This window comes from Schistocerca gregaria, chromosome 8, assembly GCF_023897955.1.
Source record: "Schistocerca gregaria isolate iqSchGreg1 chromosome 8, iqSchGreg1.2, whole genome shotgun sequence".
Classification (NCBI taxonomy): Eukaryota; Metazoa; Arthropoda; class Insecta; order Orthoptera; family Acrididae; genus Schistocerca; species Schistocerca gregaria.
In genome coordinates this window covers 263,507,791-263,532,931 of record NC_064927.1, presented here as the reverse complement: position 1 = coordinate 263,532,931, position 25,141 = coordinate 263,507,791, and the positions used below count along the sequence as shown (strand labels likewise).

General features: G+C 37.0%; 1 protein-coding gene across 1 annotated transcript in view; it reads right to left on the bottom strand.

The window, feature by feature from the left end:
* LOC126284279 (dynein axonemal intermediate chain 7-like) overlaps positions 1-25,141 on the bottom strand; it is an 828,882-nt gene that overhangs the window by 551,801 nt on the left and 251,940 nt on the right. Inside the window, exons 9-10 of the mRNA XM_049983103.1 lie at positions 20,245-20,508; positions 12,350-12,511 (exon numbers count right to left, since the gene is read on the bottom strand). Of these exons, the coding sequence (XP_049839060.1) occupies positions 12,350-12,511; positions 20,245-20,508 (426 nt within the window). The remainder of the gene's footprint in view (positions 1-12,349; positions 12,512-20,244; positions 20,509-25,141) is intronic.

The window sequence follows — 25,141 nt, the reverse complement described above, 5'->3', positions numbered from 1 at the left end:
TTGACCTTGTTTCAATGATTACTTTGTCTTAATATATGGCACATGTGCAAAGATCCTGCTGCACTGGACTATCTGTTTATTACAGTTACTGTCTACTTCACACTGTTAAACACCAAGAGGTCTATGTTATTGCACACAACACATTTAATAATATTCCATTCATCCTACAGCTATTATGTAAAGACCTTCACCAATACACTATAAAGAAATTATAGGCAAAAAATGAATCCTATGATTTCTTCCAGATTTTAAGTTAACAAACCCCTAACAGATATGACTTTGATGCTATCAGTCTACATAGGAGATGGATCACAAATCAGTCATGCAACACTTTCTAGAATATTGCTCAAGAGGTTGGGACCTCCCTATTCAGATATAACTAACAGAGGATATTAAACATATTCAGAGAAGGGCAGCACAAATGGTCATAGGTTTGTTTGGCCTTTGGGAGAGTGTCGCATAGATGCTGAAGAAACTTAATTGGCAGACTCTTGAAGATGGACACAAACTATCTCAACAAAGCCTGCTTACAAGGTATCAAGAAACAGCTTTAAATGGTGACTCTAAGGATATACTACAGCCCCCTATGTACAGCTCACATAGTGATTGTGTGGACAAGATAAGATTAATTACAGCTCATACAGAGGCATTTAATGAATTATTCTACCAACTGGCCTATATGTTGCCAAGACTGTTTCGACTACACTGCAGAATACAGGAACTATAATTTGTATTTGTGTAATTAATTATTATTGCATATAAGAAGAATAATTACAAGAAAATCACCGTCATCTATTTAGGTTTCATCATAAATATTTTCTTCTATTTGAGAACTGTGTCAAATGTTAAAATGTAACTGATGTGTTTATTCCATAATATGTCCACTCTGTTGGTTACTTGGACACCAGTCAAGGTGTTGGTATTTGCATTTGAGAGGACAAATATGATTTTGTGTCAAGCAATTTGATGTCTTTGTGTCACACAGTATCGTCTATTATGGTAAAATATTCTATAACTTTTACTTAAAGTGAAACTGTTGAGTTAATAAACAAGAGAGTACAACTAAATATGTGGTTAGTGTTTTCATGTATAACAACATAGTATCATTATCATAGAACTGTACAGCACAGAAATGATCTTGAAGCAGACAACTATGCCATTTCTATATTGATGAGAACATTTTGAACTGATACACAGTAAATTATTTTTAAATTACTGGTTTGCTTGCAAAGTTGGAAAATAGTGGTGCGGACCTCACATGAGATGCGATGTCACAAGCTAATTCCAGAAGAGATTTCTGAGTGTCCTTCCAATTTGAATTTGTGGAATCAAAATTTAGTCCAAGAAAACAGCGATCCCATTTGAGGATAAATTTCTTCTATAGTATTTCATTATGTTTATGACAAACTTTTTGGAGTCAGAAAGTGACTGGCCTGGCCTATATTGATACTGTATAGAGTGACACAGTGGCATGAAATGTACTGGGAATTGAAAGCTCTGCATATAGATTTAAAAAATGGCAATTGTAATGTTACCAAATGACTATCATCAGTTGAGCTAAATGTGTATCACTCATCATCATCAACAACAATTTACCATCAACTGCCTCTTCCAGACAATTACAGTTTTAATCTTTTGCATCTGAATTTGACTTTCTTGTTTCCTTATGCCAAGAATTAGATAACTTTCAGAGTTTTTTCTTCTCATGGGAAAATTAACACACAATTTCTGTAGGTGTTTCCCTTTCATTTTGCCTCACTACATGCTCAAACCATCTCCATTTCACTTTTTTAACAGCTGCTATCCCAATCTCAACTAGTTATTTTCCCATTTTTAATTTTCTGCAAAGCACAAACAAACAATGTCCATTACATGACCAGATAGAGACTCCTGCAAAGCAATGCTTGGACTCAGGTACACAATCGACAGAACGTAAGCCCCAAAAAGAGGTTCTCAGGTTTGAATCCACAACCAGTAAACACCAATGGATTTACAGTAAAATGTATAAAGATTATATTAATAGTTCTCAGCTGCCCACAAATGAAATCGATTGACTTTGAAGGAGAAGTTGTGACCTAATCATTCTGTAAATGCAGTAAGTGTCATAAACAGTAGCCGTCCAAAGAGAAATCCATGTACACAAGGTCATCAAAAGTCAATTGATTTCATCCCTGGGCAGCTGAGAACTATAAATACAATCTTTACATTTTACTGTTAATCCATTGGTGTTTACTGGTTGTGGATTCAAACCTGAGAACCACTTTTTGGGACTTGTGTGGCACACTCTGTAAAGCAGCTGAATTATCTGCACTAGCATACATTGTTGTGGACCTATAGATTGCTTGATATCAGAGTGTTTACTCAGCACAATTGGCAACTGCAGTGGCCTCTAGAACTGTGTGTGCCCTCTGCCAGTCCTGCCTTCCAGCAATATGAACTATGCTAGTCATCTGAGAAATCTCCTTTTGATGGTGCATCAACTACCTCTGTATGTTCATCTCTGCCAAACGAGAAAACTGCACTCTTATTAAATTGTTGACTTTCTGTTTTTTCTTGTTATGCCCATAATCCACCTTTCCATTGCTCAGTGGTTGAAATTCAATTTTTGTACTTCCATAAGTTACATCTCCATCTATAGCTACGTGGGTACTCTGCAAATCACACTTAAGTGCCTGGCAGAGTGCTCATTGACCTTCACAATTATTCCCTAATATTCCAATCTTGATAAGTGTGCAGAAGAAACAAAGACCTTTAGCTTTCCATGTGAGCTCTGATTTCCCTTATTTGGTTATGATGATCATTCCTCCGTATGTACATTGGAATCAACAAAGTATTTTCACATTCAGAGGAGAAAGATAGTGATTGAAATATTGAGAGAAGATTTAGCCACAACAAAAAACACTTTTGTTTTAAAGATGTCCACCCCAAATCCTGTATCATGTCAGTGACATTCTCTCCCCTGTTGCTAGATAATTCAAAATGTGATGATCCTCTTTAAACTTTCTCATTGTACTGTGTTAATTCTATCTGGCAAGGATCCCACATCACACATCAGTACTCTAAAAGAGTATGATGAAGTGTAGTGTAGCCAGTCTATCTGTAGTAGAACTGTTGGATCTTCTAAGTTTTCTTCCAAGAAAATTCAGTCTTTGCTTTAAGTTCCTCACCACATTCTGTATGTGTTCTTTCCAATTTCAGTTATTCATAACTGTAATTCCTAGGTATTTAGTTGAATTTACAACTTTTAAATTTGACTGACTTATCATGTAAATGAAGTATAGCAGATACCTTTTACCATTCATATGGATGACCTTCCACTTTTCATTATTTGCACCATACAGATATCTTTTCTAAATAATTTTGCTATTTATTTTGATCTTCTGTTGACTTTACTAGACAATAAATAACAGCATCATCTGCAAACAACCCAATGTGGCTGCTCAGATGGTCTCCTAAATCTTTCATATAGATATGTAACAGCAGATGGCCTGTAGCACTACCTTGAGAAACACCTAAAATCACTTCTATTTTACTTGATGATTTTCTGTCAGTTAACACCAGCTGTAACCTATCTGGCAAGAAATCACAAATCCAGTCATATAACTGAGATGATATTCTATGTTGTTGTTGTGGTCTTGAGTCCTGAGACTGGATTGATGCAGCTCTCCATGCTACTCTTTCCTGTGCAAGCTTCTTCACCTCCCAATACCTACTGCAGCCTTCTGAATCTGTTTAGTGTATTCATCTCTTGGTCTCCCTCTATGATTTTTACCCTACATGCTGCCCTCCAATACTAAATTGGTGATCCCTCGATGTCTCAGAACATGTCCTACAAACTGGTCCCTTCTTCTAGTCAAGTTGTGCCACAAGCTCCTCTTCCCCCCAATTCTATTCAATACCTCCTCATTAGTTATGTGATCTACCCATCTAATCTTCAGCATTCTTCTGTACAAAACATTTCGAAAGCTTCTATTCTCTTCTTGTCTAAACTATTTATTGTCCATGTTTCACTTCCATACATGGATACACTCCATACAAATACTTTCAGAAACGACTTCCTGACATTTAAATCTATACTGATGTTAACAAATTTTTCACTCCCTGTATTTTACCCCTGCAACCTTCAGAATTTGGAAGAGAGTATTCCAATCAACATTGTCAAAAGCTTCCTCTAAGTCTACAAATGCTAGAAATGTAAGTTTGCCTTTCCTTAATCTTTCCTCTAAGATAAGTCGTAGGGTCAGTTTTGCCTCACGTGTTCCAACATTTCTACGGAATCCAAACTGACCTTCCTCGAGGTCGGCTTCTATCAGTTTTTCCATTCGTCTGTAAAGAATTTGCGTTAGTCTTTTGCAGCTGTGACTTATTAAACCGATAGTTCAGTAATTTTCACATCTGTCAACACCTGCTTTCTTTGGGATTGGAACGATTATATTCTTCTTGAAGTCTGAGGGTATTTCGCCTGTCTCATACATCTTGCTCACCAGATGGTAGAGTTCTGTCAGGACTGGTTCTCCCAAGATTGTCAGTAGTTCTAATGGAATGTTGTCTACTCCGGGGGCCTTGTCTCGACTCAGGTCTTTCAGTGCTCTGTCGAACTCTTCAAGCAGTATCACATCTCCCATTTCATCTTCATCTACATCCTCTTCCATTTCTATAATATTGTCCTCAAGTACATCACCCTTGAATAGACCCTCTATATACTCCTTCCACCTTTCTGCTTTCCCTTCTTTGCTTATAACTGGGTTTCCATCTGAGCTCTTGATATTCATCCAAGTGGTTCTCCTTTCTCCAAAGGTTTCTTTAATTTTCCTGTAGGCAGTATCTATCTTACCCAAGCCTCTACATCCTTACATTTGTCCTCTAGCCATCCTTGCTTAGCCATTTTGCACTGCCTATCGATATCATTTTTGAAATGTTTGTATTCCTTTTTGCCTGCTTCATTTACTGCATCTTTATATTTTCTCCTTTCATCAATTAAATTCAATATTTCTTCTTTTACCCAAGGGTTTCTACTAGCCCTCGTCTTTTTACCTATTTGATCCTCTGCTGCCTTCACTATTTCATCGCTCAAAGCTACCCATTCTTCTTCTAGTTTATTTCTTTCCCCCATTCCTGTCAATTGTTCCCTTATGCTCTCCCTGAAACTCTGTACAACCTGTGGTTTACTCGGTTTATCCAGGTCCCATCTCCTAAATTCCCACCTTTTTGCAGTTTCTTCAGTTTTAATCTACAGTTCATAACCAATAGATTGTGGTCAGAGTCCACATCTGCACCTGGAAATGTCTTACAATTTAAAACCTGCTTCCTAAAGCTCTGTCTTACCATTATATAATCTGTCTGATACTTTCTAGTATCTCCAGCATTCTTCCATCTATACAACCTTCTTTCATGATTCTTAAACCAAGTGTTAGCTATGATTAAGTTATGCTCTGTGCAAAATTCTACCAGGCGACTTCCTCTTTCATTTCTTAGCACCAACCCATATTCACCTACTATGTTTCCTTCTCTCCCTTTTCCTACTCTTGAATTCCAGTCCCCCATGACTACTAAATTTTCGCCTCCCTTCACTACCTGAATAATTTCTTTTATCTCATCATACATTTCATCAATTTTTTCGTCATCTGCCGAGCTAGTTGGCATATAAACTTGTACTACTGTAGTAGGCCTGGGTTTTGTGTCTATCTTGGCCACAATAATGTGTTCACTATGCTGTTTGTAGTAGCTTACCTGTACTCCTATTTTTTTATTCATTATTAAACGTACTCCTGCATTACCCCTATTTGATTTTGTATTTAGAACCCTGTATTCACCTGACCAAAAGTCTTGTTCCTCCTGCCACCAAACTTCACTAATTGGCACTATATCTAACTTTAACCTATCCATTTCCCTTTTTAAAGTTTCTAATCTAACTGCCCTATTAAGGAATCTGACATTCCACACTCCAATCCATAGAACACCAGTTTTCTTTCTCCTGATAACGACATCCTCCTGAGTAGTCCCCGCCCGAAGATCCGAATGGGGGACTATTTTACTTCCGGAATATTTTAACCAAGAGGACGCCATCATCATTTAATCAAATAGTAAAGCTGCATGCCCTTGGGAAAAATTACGGCTGTAGTTTCCCCTTGCTTTCAGGCATCTGCAGTACCAAAACAGCAAGGCCATTTTGGTTGGTGTTACAAGGTCAGATCACTCAATCATCCAGACTGTAGCCCCTGCAACTACTGAAAAGGCTGCTGCCCCTCTTCAGGAACCACATGTTTGTCTGGCCTCTCAACAGATACCCCTCCGTTGTGGTTGCACCTACGGTACGGCTATCTGTATCATTGAGGCACGCAAGCCTCCCCACCATCGGCAAGGTCCATGGTTCATGGGGGGGATGATATTCTATAAGCATGCAATTTTATTACAAGCCATTTGTGAGGTGCAGTGTCAAAAGCCTTCTGAAAGTCTAGAAATATGGAATCAATTTGAAATCCCATGTAAATAGCACTCAAGACTTTCTATGAGTAAAGAGATAGTTGTGTTCCCAAGAATGATGTTTTCTGTAACTGTGTTGACAGTGAGTCAGTAAACAATTCTCTTCGAGGTAATTCGTAATGTTCAAACATCATATATGTTACAGCATCCAGCTGCATATCAATGTTAATAATATGGACCTGTACTTTAGTGGATTGCTACTACTGCCTTTCTCAAATTTTGGTGTGACTTGTGCAACTTCACAATGTTTGGGTACGGATCTTTCGTCGATGATGATGATCTTTGGTTTGTAGGGCACTCAACTGCATGGTCATCAGCACCCGTACAAAGTCCCAATTTTTTCACTGTCCAGTTTCTCTAAAAGTCCAATCTAGCCACTGTCACTTCACTACTCTGAGGATAACTACTACGAATTCTGGTAAATTTAATTTATCATCTTTGGTGAAGGAATTTTGGAAGACTGTGTTTAGTAACTCTGTTTTAGCAGCACTGTCGTTAACAGTATTTCCTTTGCTATCATGCAGAGAAGGCATTGATTGTGTCCTGGCACTAGCATACATTACAAATGACCAGAGTATTTTAAGCATTTCCAATTGAAGTCCTTGCTAAATTCCATTATCCTTGTTTTGATTTTGTTGATGTTCATCTTATATCCTCCTTTCAAGACACTGTCCATTCCATTCAACAGCTCTTCCAGGTCCTTTGCTGTCTGAAAGAATTACAATGTCATTGGCAAACCTCAAAGTTTTTATTTCTTCTCCATGGATTTTAATTCCTACTTGAAATTTTTCTTTTGTTTCCTTTGCTGCTTGCTCAGTATACAGACTGAATAACATCAGGATCACCCTTGTGTAGACCCTCTAGCTGTTTTATTTCTTTCATACTTAAGTTCTTTCCTTTACAGTCTTATTGCTAAGCTTTCTGACACATTCTTGTAAATGTTTTTGAGCAGTTATATTTAGTTCAGTTAAATCTATCTTACTTCTTTCATTATTTACTTGTGATCTTTTCTCTTCTTGATTGACTGTCTTGTGTCCTTTGAAATGTAATTTTGTGTACTCCTCTTGGTTCCTACAACATATGTAGCTGTTTCCAGGGTAATAGCCATTAAAATACCACTTCTCACATGTATGTCTATATCTTTTTCATTCTCCAGAGCCTTAAACCCATTTGTTAATTTTAATCTGTATTCCCCTTCTTTTACAGTCAGTTTTTTTTTTTTAAATAAATGAAACTGCATTTGTGCTTAATGGGTTTAATTCATTCTGACTTAGTGTCTAGTTTTATTTAGCATCTTACTAGGCTGTGGTCACAAAGATCCAGAAGAGTGATTTATTTAACATGTCTCCACTATCATTCCAGGTACTGAATTCTGTGTTTTCTTCTGAGGAATAATTTTTCTGCTTATTCCCCTCTTTTAGATTAAAGTTGTGTGTTACTGTTTTATGATGTGGATTACATCTGTTTACGAGATCTTGTAACTCTTCATATACATCTCCAACTTCCTCATAAGGGCCTGAGGCTGTTTGGGATAAAATTGTAAAATTTCCAAGGAGTACAATTTGTTTTTAATACTAGCTGTTCTGTCTGACATTCTTTCAGTATCAACAATTTTAACTTTAATTTTCTTGTTAACGATACAAACTACTGCAGAGTACCTGTGTTGGTACGTGTCTCTATAGTAACACATATAGCATAATAAGCAGTGTGCTTTGGGATATTAGGCTGAGTTGTTAAATCGATTTTTCAGGATGACTTTTTTATGATCAACCCAGTCGTCTTGTTTGTAATCTGTGAGCTGCATTATTTTGCATATTTGTTGCCTGGTTAGAAGCCTGTGAGTATCCAAAATAACATAGCTTGTGGCATATGAAGAAGATGAAGTGATATCTCATAATTTACTATTCTAACTTACAGCTTTCTATTTTCCATTGCAGTCATGTAAACCTGAATTAACTCTCACAATCTAATCACAAAAGTTTGATGTGTCTGTTACACAGCAAATAAAGACTGGCGATATATAATCTAGGGAGAAATAGGATATGATTGGAACTGAACTCGAGAGTCAAAGCTATGATGATGGAGAAACATCATGTCAATATTTTAATTGTACTAGATATGGTGATACTGACTCCAGGATGAGAACTCTATAAGCAGTCTTCATATGCATGTCCCAATCTCTGACAGGAAGAAATGGTGAATGTGAACTAAATTTGCAGTGGTGCCTCACAGTTTTAGCTGTGCAGTGTTGAATATGCTAAAAAGTATGCATTGTGAGCACTGATCTGATGAAACATAGACTGTTTTAATGTCTCTTCAGTTTTCTGCATACTTTCAAAAATGGCTGATGAAAGTATTAATGGTCATCAAATTGTTAAAAAGGATGGTCAAAGTCAAAAAATTATGTAGAGTAGGTAAAATGTGAAACTGGTATCAACAGTGAACCCAAAGATTTAATTGTGATAGAGATTGTAGATTCAGATTCTAGTGTGCTGAATCAATAACCCATAATGAACAATTCTGCTGTTAGGAAAGTTGATAACAGTTACTTAATATGTAATTCTCAAGTTTATGAAAGAGATGGACAAAAAATGAACAGTAAAAAAAAGTGTGGAAAAATTGCAAACTGAACAATAAACTGCATGGAAAGTGGTGAAAGACAAGAGTTATTACCGAATTTAAAAAATGAATTTCAAGGACTTATGGATTTGAAACATTCTCATTTCACCTAAAAGGATGTAACACTATGCAAACAGATGCAATCTGAGTTGGGTTTAATTCATTCTCTATTAATCTTGCAGGGACAAGAAGTTCATCAGACAGCTGAACTGACTTCAAAATTTCAGGATTCCATTGTTAGCATGTAAAAGCCATCCAAGGTGAAACAAAATTCTAAGGCTCACACTGATTCAAGTTTGATACAAGAAGGCAGTAATTCCTAAATTAAGGAGAGTTATAATGGAAACTCCTAATCCAGTGCAATGCTCAACAATATTTCTAGCAATTTACAACTTAAAGAGTTCAAAATGAGCACACACTTTCATGTGTTAAATATTCTTACGCAACTTGGAGTTTAAAAATGTAAAGTGAGGGACAAGCAACTGCTCATCCTTTGTGAACTGTTGTGTGAAGCAGAGAAACATGTAACAGAAAACAGTATTCATGCTATCTTTCAACCTCATACTCTCTTTCTAACAAATGTACACACATTCACACACAGAAATGTACAATACTGCAGAAACTGTTAAATAAAATGTGGCACAGTGTGATTTGCACATTTCAAGCACCACACACTAGGGGGTCGTCTCACTGGAGGAGGACGCCATGTGTCATATGGCTGTGTTGTACACAAAGACAAAAAAGAAGAATCTTATCCTGCCAGTGCAGCTAGAAGGAGGTACTTCATGGCTGCACTGTAGACTGTAGCAGACTCAGTTTATTGTCTGTCGCTTCCAATGACTCTTCTTCCCATCAGTGCATGACTCTGTACCTCAACAACAAGGTGATAGCATATAGGGGGATGGTACACAAAACTATCTGAGAATCAGAACACATCTCCTTGGTTGCTACATCCTCCCTTTCATCCCCATAATATCCATGTGCCCTGGTTCCCAGCAGAAAGACACTTCCTTTGTAGGTGTGTAGGTGTCCTATTGGAGGCCATCATGTATATTCTGGGTTCCTTTATCAGTTGGGTGCAAACACTGTAAAGAGTGAAGGGTACTCAGAGAATCAGAACAGATGAGTAATTTATCACTTGCAACTCATATCATATACTCAGTACACACAAGACTGCATAGAATTATGCATCAGAGACAGTAAACTATTGGGCCAATTGGATCTTGAGGACATGGTCGGGGAAAACAGCAGAGCAACCAGTGGTGTCTTCCTGTTTTGATCTATCGGTCAATACAGTTACAGAGTTGTGGTGCTCAGTTAAAATGTCAGAAAATAATATTATAAAACATAAGCAGGAGTGCAGCCTTTCCTTTACTGCACTGAATCTAAAATTACTCTGGGCCACTGCAGTAAACCAGAGTGGCAGACAGTTCAAACCCCAGATTTGGGACTGTACTTGCTCCACACCAGGTGACTTCAGCTTGTTTGTCACACAGATCCAAACTGGCATCATTGCTCATGGACAAATGAAGAAAAGTCATTCCATAACTGAATCAGCAACAGTATGAAGCACCAGTGATGTGGGAGCAGTGAGGAACTTAGATGTCTGACTCACGAAGAGGAGCTGTTGCCGCATAATGAGTGGCAGTTAACAATCCTCAATGCATGGGGCTTGTCTTCCAGGCACCTGTGGCCAGCCTAATCCCACATGGCAGATAGTGCAATGATCATCAGGTAAGAAGGCCTTGCTGATCTGCACACTGTGCACCCAAAGTCTAGCAGCAATCCCACAAAAGCCGTATAAAACTGGAGAAGACATGTCCTGTCTGCTTCCGAAGACCTGTGGCTAAGGCACTTGAAGATATTCAGTGCCTTCTGGGCCTTGGCCTACAGGTTATTCATTTATGGCAAAAACACAACAGGTTGGAATCTATAATGAGGCCCAGAAACCTTATAGAATCTTTGAAAGGTAGAATGCCCCTCCGGCAGGTAAATTAAAATATGACAAGAATGATTGAAATGAACAAACACACTTACCTGAAATAAATGTAAAACCTGTCTTTGCAGCCCATTCCTCTAACCTGTTCATGATAACGTACAACAGACAATATGCTGTTGCCCGTGCTGGAGAAGGAACAAAAAACTGCAACATCATCCACAAATAAGGAGAACCGTACACGACACCTTACCACACACATTATGCTGTTTATAGCTATGGCAAAGAGGGTAACACTTAAAACCTTGTCCTGAGGAACACTACTCTTCTGCTCAAAACTATTGGACAGCACATCAACTTGGTACTGAAAAAAGTGCTCTGATAAGAAGGACTGAATGTAGATGGGGAGATGGCCCGGAAGCACCACTGGTGGAGACGCCCTAGAAAACTGTGTTTCCAAGTAGTACTGTACACCTTACTGATGTCAAGGACTGTACCTATACAATGCTCCTGCCTAGCCAGCTATATAACAGTCAGGTCACTGACAGTGGACTGACATTATTATGTAAGTTGTACTACATCCTGTATTATACTCCAATGACAAAACCTATTTCATTGTAAAAAGTTCTTGATTCTAGATAAGAGCCTTGAATTATACACTGTAGATGTCACATGTATGAAATGATAACAATTACATGACTTTTAAGCATGAGTCAGAAAATTATTAAATACTTTACCCCTTAATTTATGTGTGAAAAGTAGTACTTCTTCAACACTAAAAAAGACACAAAAAAAAAAATACATCCCTTAGTTGCATTTACATGTGAGCTGCAAGTATTACTTGTTACTCTTTCTTACTTTAAATTTTTGACAGTGAAATCTGTAAGAAGATAAATTTTAAAGTAGATATTAGAGATTATTAGTGAATCTTCAATATAGATGAATGACTAATTCTGAAGGCTGGCAGCACGTAATCAGTGCTGTCAAGGAAAAGTGTGTATTGTGTTAAGTTACAGTTCCCATTATTCTTAGAAATTTCCGGTTGTCAAATTAACATTATAGGGCTGCTTGCAGTTGCTCAGGGAACAAATGTCATCAAATTCACGTAATAAAATTTCCAGTGGGAAGGCTTACTATATTAACATACAAAAGTAACTTGGAGTTCACATAAAATCAATATAACAGAGAATTAATAATACATTAGAGTACACATAGTGTGCTAATGGTGAAAAAAAGGCAAAATGGTATTTTTTAGTGTATGAATAATGTGAACAGTAAATAATACATTTGTAGAGATTTTGAACTATTTACCTATATGAATACTCCACCCATGCGGCAGTTTCTGGGGTTGAGGTAACTGTTTAATGACATCAACATGTAGCACTCCCGAAAGAATGACAAACTTACGAAGATTCAGTTCACTGGGTTGTCCCACATATGTAAGACTCTCCTTCATCATTTTTTCGTCCTCATCTAAATAATGAATCACATTACAAAATCTAATATGAAAAATTCACATGAAAAGTTACCATTTGCTTCATTTTAGCTAAATTTATTTATTTATTTCATTAAAAGACACATTAGTCATAAGATTTATTCCTTCAAGTACATACTGATCAGAGTATGTGTAGATTCAAATATAACAATCCCATATATAGAACAAATAATACAATGTAAAACTTTTATTACCAAATTAATAAATATTCAGAACTAAAAAATGTGATAATTATGTCTCATACTGTGTCGAGTGTCCACTGGACAAGATTATAATTAACAAAGGAGTATGAGCAGACTTGTTAAGATGACTCATCTTGATACGTTCTTTTAGTTATCTTTAACCATTAGTTGCTGTCACCTTACACTATATGAAAGACATTGTCTACAACACAATAAAAACAAAACCGATGAGACACACAATATGGCTACTAAATGGGTAACTGCAGATTACTATTTTGTTGTCATATAATGAAAAGTCAGTAGAAAACCTATTATAATTCATTAATTTTTTAGAACCATGAAATTTTTGTGGACTATGTGTCAAAAATCTTATCTTCTTGACAGGCAATCTCTCCTTACTCATTATTCATAATCTGAGAATTGTCAGATTTAACAAATTCATGTAAAAACTGTTGATGAGAATAGAAGTAGGTTTCTATAGCCAGTGTCAATTTGAAATAAAATAAATAAAAGAAGAATTATTTTTGGTACTAGACTGCATCATTATGAAACACTAAAAAAACTATAATGCTGACATTTTGACTATCTTTGTAGTAGTCCTTTTAATGACGGTTAACTATTTTGACCAATATTGAAGCAGTACTCCCCAGGGCAATCAACTACTTGCTCAGAAGAGAGACTGCTACAAAAGGGTTGAAATGTTGTGGCATTTTAGTTGTTTTGCTGTTTCATAATGATGGGGCCTGATACCCAAAATAACTTTATTGACATTGGTATGAAATATTTAAATATGATTGTGTTTTATTTCTTCTTGCTCACTGGTTTTCATCACTAAAGTATTGCTGGAGCTTCTTCATGGTGAAGATGGTTTTGCTCAAAGTTGTTTAGCAATTGAGAGAACAAACCACTTCAGTGATTGTAGAATTGTAGCAGAATCCAAAAATGAAACCAGATTTTTTAAGAATGAACAATGTTAATTTACAAGAACATTTATTAATACAATGAATATTTATTACTCAATGTGCACACCCTGTCCAAGAACTTACAGCTATGAGAACCTCTCTTAACAGCCATGTGTGATTGTTCTTGAATATTCAAGATAGAAACTAATTCAAACTACAGAAGTCCTTTCTGTAAACCACTTACGTAAGTGGGGCCACACTATGCTGAATTAATTAATGTATGTACAAAATAATGTAATGGTATCTCTACCTCCTCAGAAGCACTAATCTTGTAGATAGCTCCCTCATGTGTCTTGTACACCCCCTCAGTTTGCTCATTAGATTACATATTACATTGTATTTCCAAATATTGAAAATATAAACACCCACAATAAGAAATACAAATTAAAAGAAAAATGAACATTTGCTTTAGTTCATAGCTGGATGAAAACAGTAGTGTTGGCCATCTAGAGTTGTTTGCTTTCACAGCTCCACTGTGGCACGGCCTTCACCTCAGGTGGAAAGAGCCTCTGATGGCATGAACATGCTATTGTTGTTTTGTTGATATATTGTTGACAAATATGAAATAATGGAAAATCCAGGATGGATTGTAACAATATTGTGAAAAGTAAAGTCGTTACTCACCATATAGTGGTGATACTGAGTTGCAGATAGGCACAACAAAAATACTGTCACAAATATAGTCTGACATGTTGTTAGAGAGTACACAGGGATGAGGCGGAAAGAGGGTAGGCCTGATCTGTGCAGTCAGGAGGTTAGACAGTTGGCAGCAGAGAGGTGGGGAGAGGATTTGGGGGGGGGGGGGGGATAGCAGAACAGGAGAGGGGCAAAAAGACTGGGTACAATGGAGGAATGAGGGCTACGTAGTGCAGGAATGGGAACAGAGAAGGGGCTGGATGGAAGAGGACAGTGGTAAATGAAGGTTGAGACCAGGGGGGTTAAGGGAACACAGGATATATTGCAGGGAAATTTCCTACCTGTGCAATTCAGAAAAGCTGGTTTTGGTGGGAAGGACCCAGATGGCATAGGCTGTGAATCAATCACTGAAATGAAGGATGTCATGTTTGGCAGCGTGCTCAGTAACATGGTGGTCCACTTGTTTCTTGTCCAAAGTTAGTCGGTGGACTATCTCCCAGGCCCCTCACTGCCTTAGTCTCCTCCTTGTCCCCACCCATCTTGCACTGGTGCTGCTGCTTGCAGTGTGGCCTCAGTTGCCTAAGACTGCAGTCATGTTTGTGTAAGTTGTGTTTGTGTGGGTGTATACGTGTGTGTTCATCATCTAGTTTTGATGAAGGCCTTACTGACTATAAGCTATATTTGTGACTCCTGACAACTGACATTCCTTGGTTTTCATGTTTGGTTTCATCTCAGTTTGTCCTTTGGATTTGTGCATGGGTTTGGTTGTCATAACTTGATCCTTTCAGTGACTCATAATTTTGTCAGACACTGTCTACTGGCACTGCCGCACCTGGATGCTGTATTACTGAATTTATCTTATTTCAGTGTTATATCTTCACATTTTTGCATATTTATAACTCTCTAGTGTATACCATGAAGAAATATGAGGAAAGGCAATCAGTCAGTTACATATGATTAAGAGGTTCTACATAGACATTCTCTTCTCTCTCTCTCTCTCTATCTATGTATCTATCTATCTATCTATCTATCTATCTATCTACCTACCTGCCTATCTATCTATCTATCACACACACACACACACACACACACACACACACACACACACACACACACACCATTGCTCATCTGCTGCACTATTTATGAACAGTTTCCTGGTCAGACAGGTGATTGGTTGAGGGATTTATGGGAAGATGAAAGGTTGCAGTAACTGAGGAAGGAAGGCATGCAGAGCAAAGAAATGGAAGGGTAGAATTATGAGGTACTAGACGAAGAGCCTGGTGGCAAAATAAGGATTATTATGATAACAAAAAACTGAAGGTTGTAGCTTTATTGCAACAGCAGACAGTGTGGTGTATAATCACAGGAGAGGAAAGAGTGAGGCCAAGAGAATAGGAATGTTTAGTTGAGAATGAGGACTTGCCATGACATGATGAGGTTTGCAAGAATTGAAGAGCAGCTGGAGGGATAGTTTCCACATGTGAAGCACACAGGGTTTAGTTATAGAATGGGGGAGGAGGTGGAAAATGAGATGGGAGATGATCCAAAGAATCAATCTTGAAGTATTCAGTATTATTATTTACAATATGTTCATTGAATAGGTGTGTGATGGAGTAAAACTCTGGGACATGAGGGTAAGATCTTGGATTGGATGTGCGTCATTGCTGGGCATGGTGAGAGACAGTTAAAGTGTTGGTTGACTTTTGCAAGAAGAGTATTGTCAAGTGTTTGGTTTGCTGTTGTTATCCTTTTGTTGGTATCATAGGAAGAAATTGTACATGAAATCTGATTCTAAGGAAGTTAGGCAAGCTTTGTCTGTCTGTAAAGGAACTGGTAAGGTATAGCACTCATATGTACCAAGATCCTACAGGGTGGCAGAAAGGGGGGGGGGGGGGGTTGTTGAGGTGGAACTGGTGACAGCTTTCAAAATGGTTGTTTAGTTGAGGACTGGTGCACTTGATATGAACAGAGGTTATTGTGGCTCTGGAAATCAACATCAAAGGACATAACTGGTAATTTGCTAAGCATAAGGTAAATCAGATTTGGAAGTAGATATTGCGCTACTTAAGGAAAAAAGCAGAGGTTGTAACTGTAATGGGTCAAGATCCCTAATATGTCATGAGTAAACCAGATGAGAGTTTCAGCATAGTGGATGGATGGGATGGGTTCTACAAGAACCTACAAGGTGGCCTATAAACTGACTGACACAGGCTGGTGTGCACAGATTTGTTTCTTCATTTGAGCTTTAAAAAAACAGTGTCAATATGTGACTGGCCAAATGCATTTGGAAAAAGAGGTTGGGATTCGTGTGAGGACAGTGGGAAAAGTAGTGTTGAATGGAATGAGCATGAGATGTATTGGTCTACAGTGAGATCACCCTGAAATAATAATTAAAGAATCAGACAGTAATGTACAAGAAGGTTTGGAATGATGATGGAGTAATTGATTATTGCCTTGGATGTATAGAAGGTGACTGCACACAATTTTCTGGAAATATTCATTAAGAAAAGATGTACAAAAAGATCTGTGAAAGTGCCATGGGTATTTGCTTGGCACCTAGTTACCAAAACCTGCTTACCCTCCACATACATGGCAAGAACAGCTTCTGCTCTTTTCTCCAGAATCTGTACACCTACTTCCAAATCAGTTTCGCCTGGTCCTTCTCAACTCAATGAAATACACTTCTGCATATTGATAACCATCTCTTTGATGATTTTATAAAAATATCTATCCTGTCATCAATAGTAACTTCATTTGAATAGCTGTCACCTGTTCCACAGCAATAAGATTGTGAACTAAAGCCTGGTCCCTGTAACCATGCACTTTGCAGTGGTAAGGAGCAGTTGCAAAATATGAAAGACAAAAGTTGTTGGATAGACTAAAAACCAATTTCCCACAGCATTTCTTCTTTCAGCACAAAAAAAGGTGAAACAGCATCAACCAGTACTCCCCTTATTATCTGTTATCATGTATGCTTTAAGTAGATAAACCACACCATTCTCTAAAGGTTTGTTTACCTCCTGCCATGTCAATAAATGAGGTAAATGTATAAAATATTCTTAAAACTTGAACTTTCGAAGATTTGCACGATCTTTTTCATCAGGAGATGCCTGTCTGCTGGCAGTGGGGGAATGGCAAACAATTCTTCATGGAGTGCTGCACTGAGGAGAAGTATTGATGTTGGTCAGTGAGGCCTGGCATGAAGTTGGTGTTCCAAAACATCCTAAAGGTGTTCTAGAGGATTCAGGTCAGGACTCTGTGCACACCAGTTGATTACAGGGATGTTATTGTCGTGTAATCACTCCACCACAGACTATGCATTATGAACAGGTGCTCGATCATGTTGAAAGATGCAATCGACATCCCTGAGCTGCTCTTCAACAGTGGAAAGTAAGAAGGTGCTTAAAACATCAATGTAGCCTGTGCTGTGATAGTGCCATGCAAAACAACAAGGGATACAAGCCCCCTCCATGAAAAGCACAACCACGCCATAACACCACCACCTCCAAATTTTACTGTTGGCACTACACACCCATGCAGATGACATTAATTGGGCATTTGCCATACCCACAGCCTGCCATCGGATTGCCAAATTGTGTGTCACGATTCGTCACTCCACAATGTTTTCCCACTGTTCAATCATTCAATGTTTATGCTCTTTACACCAGGTGAGGTGTCGTTTGGCATTTGCCAGCATGATGTGTGGCTTATGAGCAGCTGCTCAACCATGAAATCCACGTTTTGTCATCTCCCACTTAACTGTCCTAGCACTTGCAGTAGATCCTGATGCAGTTTGGAATTCCTGTGTGATGGTCTGGGTAGATGTCTGCTTATTACAAATTACAACCTTCAGCAACTGTTGGTGGTCTCTGGCAGTCAACAGACGAGTTCAGCCTGTACGCCTTTGTTCTGAACATGACCATTCATATTTCAACTTTACTATCACATTGGGAAAAATTGGCCTAGGGATGTTTAGGAGTGTGGAAATCCTGCGTACAGACATTTGACACAAGTGACACCCAAATACCTGACCACATTCGAAATCCGTGATTTCTGCAGAGTGCCTGATGCAGTAGATCCTGATGCAGTTTGGAATTCCTGTGTGATGGTCTGGGTAGATGCTCTCTCACAATGTCTAATGACAACTGAGGTCACTGGTATGGATTACCTGGCAGTAGGTGGCAACACAATGCACCTAATATGAAAAACGTATATTTTTGGGGGTGTCCGGATACTTTTGATCACACAGTGTATATCATCCCTTTCCCATAAGGCTGTGACTTAGGGGCAGAAAGGGAATGGTGTCAACCCCCAGTATCACATATCCCCTTAGGAATTATGATTTTTGGTTGCATTTTATTGAAGACACTTTATCTCAGGGCTGGTCTCCAGGCACAACTCAGTTTGAAACCTCTGTCTCTGTTAACATTGTTACTGTACATGCAAATTTCTACTGCTTCTTTCATTATGGAATCCCAGTAGGACGATGTGTGGGCATAGACCTTTGTTTTCTCCATGTAGATTTTGTGTCCTGCCATAAGGTCATGTTCTGCTATTGCTGATTTCTCAAGATTTCTATACTTGATCTGCCATGTAAGTCCACGGCAGTACACAGTTATGGTGTGGATCACCTTCCCTATGTATACTTCTCCACATTCATGTGACCCATTGCAGACACCTCAACCCAGAAATTATCCTTATCCTCACCAAACAAATGTTTATCACAATCAAGCATCTCACAGGCCATACATCTTTGGGTAATCTGGATGTAAAACCTGTCTTGTACAGCAATCCTACATTCACCACAACAGTTCAGTCATAGGCACTTTCTATTAATTTTGAGACATGGGCATATATGAAAGTAGCCACATTGTATACTATTTATGCTGCAATTATTGTACATATTGTATGTGAGTGTGACAAACTATCAGCTGCCTGTCTGCATGAATGCCTCTGCTGAACTATTGATAACCTAAATCTTGACCACCCAATTACAGTTACTGAAAATGTGGCAGACAACAAAAATAACAGCAAGAACTGTTTCATTATCTGAGTCAGAAGCATTAATCCCTGCCCCATCACTCAGTGCTCCAGCTATTCTGAGGTGTATAGACAGAAAATGTGCCTGTAACAGATCTACTGCACTTGAAATGCCCCTTGCCTAAACTTACACAACCCCATCTCATATCTTTGCGGTCACTCTTTCCTCTACTGTTATCTTCCACTTTATTCCTCCACCACCCAAACATTATACTCACAGTTATCCACTCTTCTTATTTACAAGACCACACACTCCCACCTCCAACTCTTCCTACCACACCCATTCCCTTCTCATGTTCCACTCCGTAAGTTCATTATTGTTTCTACTGATTATCCTGTTTTTACAACTGTTGTTGAGAGCTTAACATGTTACCCCATTGAAATGAAAGCTGAAAAATTAGTACAATTCTCTGATCTGTTACATGTGTCCATGTGAAACCATTCAGTCATCTACAGGTGAGTGGCTGCAATTGTTTTTTATTTTGTTTATTTTATTTACAGAGACCTTTCATCAGTGAGAAACTTGCTGTCTTTGACACTTTTTTTGATATCTTCCAGGCCTGACATATGAAAGAATAGCTACTTATGAGAATGACTATTCTTATAAGGAAATGTGGTTTACATCAAACATTTATAAGAGCTGACTTGTTCTTCTCATCAAACAAAAATTCTTTTTACTTGAAAATTACATCTTGAACATAAACCAACAAGCTGCATTTACATACAAAAACACTGAATAAATTAAGCAATGCTCTTTTTCTGACACATAAACTATCTTTCTTTAAAAATTATGCAGGGTTACACCATAAAAGTATTTTGTGAATTGGAAGTTCCTGTATTAAAAACGTGTGGAGTATAAGACAATCTCATGTACAACTGTCTGCAACTAACCTTCAGCTTCCTGGAAGCGCTGTGATGCTGTTTTTACTGGAGGCATCTCCTGGAGCATCTTGACATAGTTAGGCTGGTCTACTTGAGGGTCAGGAGCTGACTTTGATCCTTTGCCAGAAGATGGTGTTTTTGGTGGAGATGGGACAGCTGTCATTTTAGCTAGTAAATCACAGCGTTGCTTAGTATGATCTGCCATATCCTCATCTACTTTCAGCTGCAGCGCAGCTTTTTGTTCCCATTCTTGAATGACCACAGAAAGGAGATCTGCAGTGGATGAAATTGCATGTATAAAAATTCTCTGTATTTTAGTTTTTATCATTTGTCATCATTAATCATATAAACATTTAAGAAGCAAACTACTTGATTTCTCATAAATGTTAAAAAATAAAATCTGCAAAGTAAATGGTGCTCCTGGGTATTTGCACTAATTATCTACTCTGATGAACTTCACTTATGTGAACATCACATATGCAGTTGGTAAAGGGTACAAGCACAGTGGGAAGAAAGGCCTCATTGTTGACTTGGTAACAGATCATTCTGCAGTTTAGGTTTCTTGTGTATATTTTAGGCACATGTTAACATTATCTCTGATTTTTATGTTCATCTATTTGAGCAGATTATTGTCTTACCCTCACAGGACCTATAAAAAGTGATGCAATGGAATTATGTCAAGTGTTACAACAACAAATTAGGAGAACATAATTCTCTGTGTATCAATTTTCCAAAACCATTAGAAGCAGAATTTAAATCTCCCCATGCAGCATTCCAATATTGTTATAAATTAGGCACACCTGTCAATAGCTGAAGCATATGGTATGAAACTAGGAGCATATGGGCCGTAGAAGGAACCGGAGATATCAAAGTATTCTATTACTCTCTCTGCGCAGAAAGAACTACACAGTCACTTTCATTCATACAAATGTCTTTAATGGCATTTAATTCACAGATTATGATAACTTTCAAAAGGTGGCATCTCACAGATCATAAATAAGTGAGGAATGTCATGACTACTGCCAAGAGATACTGAAAAAATTTCTTTATTTAACAATCAGTTTCAGTCCACAGACCATCATCAGGTTCATAAAAGCATTTATAACTTCAGATAATATGATATAAAATCATTGGTATCAGATAACAAAAGTATGAATTTGTCACTGCTGACACATGGTAATATAAATTACATTATCAATCATAAACTGTACCAGACAGTGCTCCATGCATGCTACATCAACAGTTAGGCTTGGAACCGAGACATTATGCATGCTACTAAACATTACATACTTATGGAGAATGTGTCTGTTACTAGTTATTATACTGGCTGTTGATGTAACATGAATAAGTGCACTATCTGGTAGAGCTAATGTTTGATTATTTAATATATTATCATGTGAAAATGGTGATAAAATCATGGATTTTATTATCTGACACCAATGATTTTGTATCACCCATCATGATGCTGTAAATTCTTTTATGAATTTGATAATGGTCTGTGGATGGTATCTGATTGTTAAATAAAGAAATTTTGAAAGCAGCTCTTTGCTGTAATCATCATTTTCTTCAAATGAGGCAACTTTGTTTGATACATTACGCAGCAAATTGTCATCATGGACACCAAATAGTTAAGTATTACATTTTTTCTGTGCAGTTGGTATGACAGTGACTGGGCCCCATGAAATATTAGCTAGAAAGCCAAGACTAATTAGTTAGTTACTGTCCAACAATGAAATGGTTTTCGATAACAATGTATCAGTTTATATATATTTGGGTGACAGAATTGAAAGCATCAAAAATTGAACTAAATAAAAGCTCAGAGCAAACAAAAAGTGAACCAGATAAAAATTTAGAATAAACAAAAAGAGAACTAAGCAACAGTCTAGAACAGTTAATGGATAGTAGGATAGCGGCTTTGAATAATGGAGTGAAAGAGTTTAGGACTAAAATTATAAATAATCGTGCACAGGTCATACAGATAGAAAACATGTTGCTAAATAGAAATTGATTGTAGAATCAGAGCTTAAACAAATCGATGCATGGGTTAGTCCAATAGAGACTGAAATCATGGAGGTGACATCAAATTTTACAGACACAGCTGAAAAATAACTAAGAACCTCAAATTTGTTCACAATGTAATAAAACAAGAGAGTAACATTTTGAGATCAAATATGTGTCAAAATATGGACTCTTGAACTAAAGTTTGATAAATTAGAGGTGGAAACAGGTAATCATATTTCCATAATCAATGGCAAAGTTGTAGCGGTAGAGAAAGTTGTAACAAGCAATGTGGATGCATCTGATAGTAATGTGGATAATGTTCATAAAAAAACCTCACTAAATTGTAAGAGAAATTTGCTTCTAGGAGTTTCATTAGTAATTATACTGGGATATGAGCCAATGTGCCTGTAAAAGTTTCCATGGTGGTAATAAACTTCATCTAGTTATTTTTTACAACACTTCATGATAATTTTTTTGCTGGTACAACTGATTTAATTAAGTAAAGTTTATAAAAAAAGTTTTGGATGGAGAAACACTTTCATTGGCTAAACAGTACACTATATGGACATGCCATGCTGTGATTTTGAAGAAACAAAAATTCTGAATAAATTCTGGGCAGGAATTGAACACACAGATTAAAAGTGAATTTTTAAATGGACTATGTTACAGGAAGGGGAATTATTGCATTTAGGAAAACACCAAGGAAAGTACAGTGTTTTTTTGCTTGATGATTCTATTAAACAATATTTGAAGCATGTAAACAAACTGGGGAGAGCATTAGAAAGGAATGACAGACATAATTTCACTCAGAATATACATGGTGGGTGTCAGTATGGGAGGGTGGAATCATTATTATAGTAACATGTGGAATTATGGGAGGAGAGAAGGAAGAAATTACAGAAACAGTTACCGGGGGTAACAGAAAAGAATCACAGTGGAATGACATAAATAGGAATGAGAGTAAAGTGTACAAAAGCTGGAATCATTCAAAGACAATCTATGCAGTGCAGAAATACCCAGATCATGCAATATTAGTTGGAGGCAACCTTAATCTGCTGAGTATAGACTAAGACATTTATAGGTCCATTGCAGTGCTCCATTGTAAGTACTTTTGAACATGTTTTCTGAAAACTGCCTTGAACAAATAGTTAGGCTACCCACATTAAGTGTAAATATTTTATACATTGTAATTACAAGCATGCCTGATCTAATTAACAGAGTCAGTATAGAGACAGAGATTAGTGATCATGTTGTTATAGTTATAGTGGTTACTAAAGTTAATAAATCCATTAAGAATGGTAGGGGGTATTAATGCTAGAAAGAGCAGATGAGCAGTTGTTAATATACCACTGAGGCAAAGAATGAACATAATTTAATTCCAATATGATGCATGAAGGCAAAGTATGGACTATTGTAAATGATGCTTTGGAGACATGTATGTTACCTAAGAGGATTAAAGATGGAAAAGACCCTCTGTGGTTCAGTAATAAAATTCAGAAAATGCTGAGGAAGCAGAGATTGTTGCACTTTCAGTTCAAAAAAAACGAGCAAATGTTGACAGGTAAAGTTAGTGGAAATGCCTATGCCAGTAAGAAGTTAAATGCTCAAATATACAGGTATTTCCACATCATAGTTTAGTGAAATATGCTGCCCAGATACCAAGAAAATTCTGTTTATAAGTAAAACCATTGAGTGGATCAAAGGCTTCTATCAACTTGTAATCTACCCCCTCCTTCCCAGTTGCAGCTACTGAAGATTCAGGTGGAGTGAGATTACAATTGCTTTTTATTTTACTTATCTTTTCTTGAAGAATTGACTCCAGTTCTTCTTGTCTAGGGGTATGATTCTTGAAGCTGAAATTCTCATATTTTAGGTCCTCATGCGTGAATTCACCTACACAATTTTGAAATTGTTGTAGAATTTTTGTTTTTACATTAATTTATATTTTGAATTTTCACATTAACAAAGCCAAAATTACATTGTTCACCCAAAATACAAAAATGCATCTGGTTACATCTGAGACATGCTTACTACTGCTTCACTCTGCAGTAATAACAATATTCCAAAGGGTTCAAATTTTTTTCACGAGTGAACTTCTATTAGTTTTGATTATTATTTCATAAATGAATCCAGAAATAAACATAATAAATTATACTAGATTGTGTAACTAATGACAGAAATTTTAAGTGTGCCAAATAATTCGTAATTTCAAGTGTTTCAAAAAAAAAAATGAAACTGTACATTCAGAACTAGTATTCATCAATTATAACATCCAAAATAATAATTCCTATTCATAAATTTTAGCTTGAAGTATAATATATATAAAATTATATGCAATTTTTCAGAAAAGTAGCTGAGATAATACTGACCTGGCAAAAATTCGAAAAATGTTACTTGTATCAACTACTACTGTTGAGGAAAGGTAATGCTACAGGGGGATGTCCCATTACAATATCGCCCTCACAAAATATGGAAACAATGTGTTTATAATATTTTGTGACATACTGTAAGGTTTTGCAAACTGTGTATAAAATAATGGCAAAAGATAGAATACAAAGGTATAGAAGTATCTGACACATAGCATATTACAAAAACATAAGAAAAATATCTATTATCCAAGTCATAATCTATACATATATGAAGACATGGCATTCAGATTTTCAGATCTGTGGAACATTCTGTCTCAAGATAAATGATACAAAATCAAAACTACATCATTACAACACTAAAACATACAGAAAAGTGCAGAAGCAATGTAAATTACTAGAATTACAAATTGTAAGTTACATTTATACAGTCACATCTTCAAGATCATCAAAAAAGAGGAAAAAAATTCAGAGTCTAAGTGTATGGCAAGTGGGCCGAGTCGAAAAACTCACAATGAGGCGTAGAGACCAGAAGAATA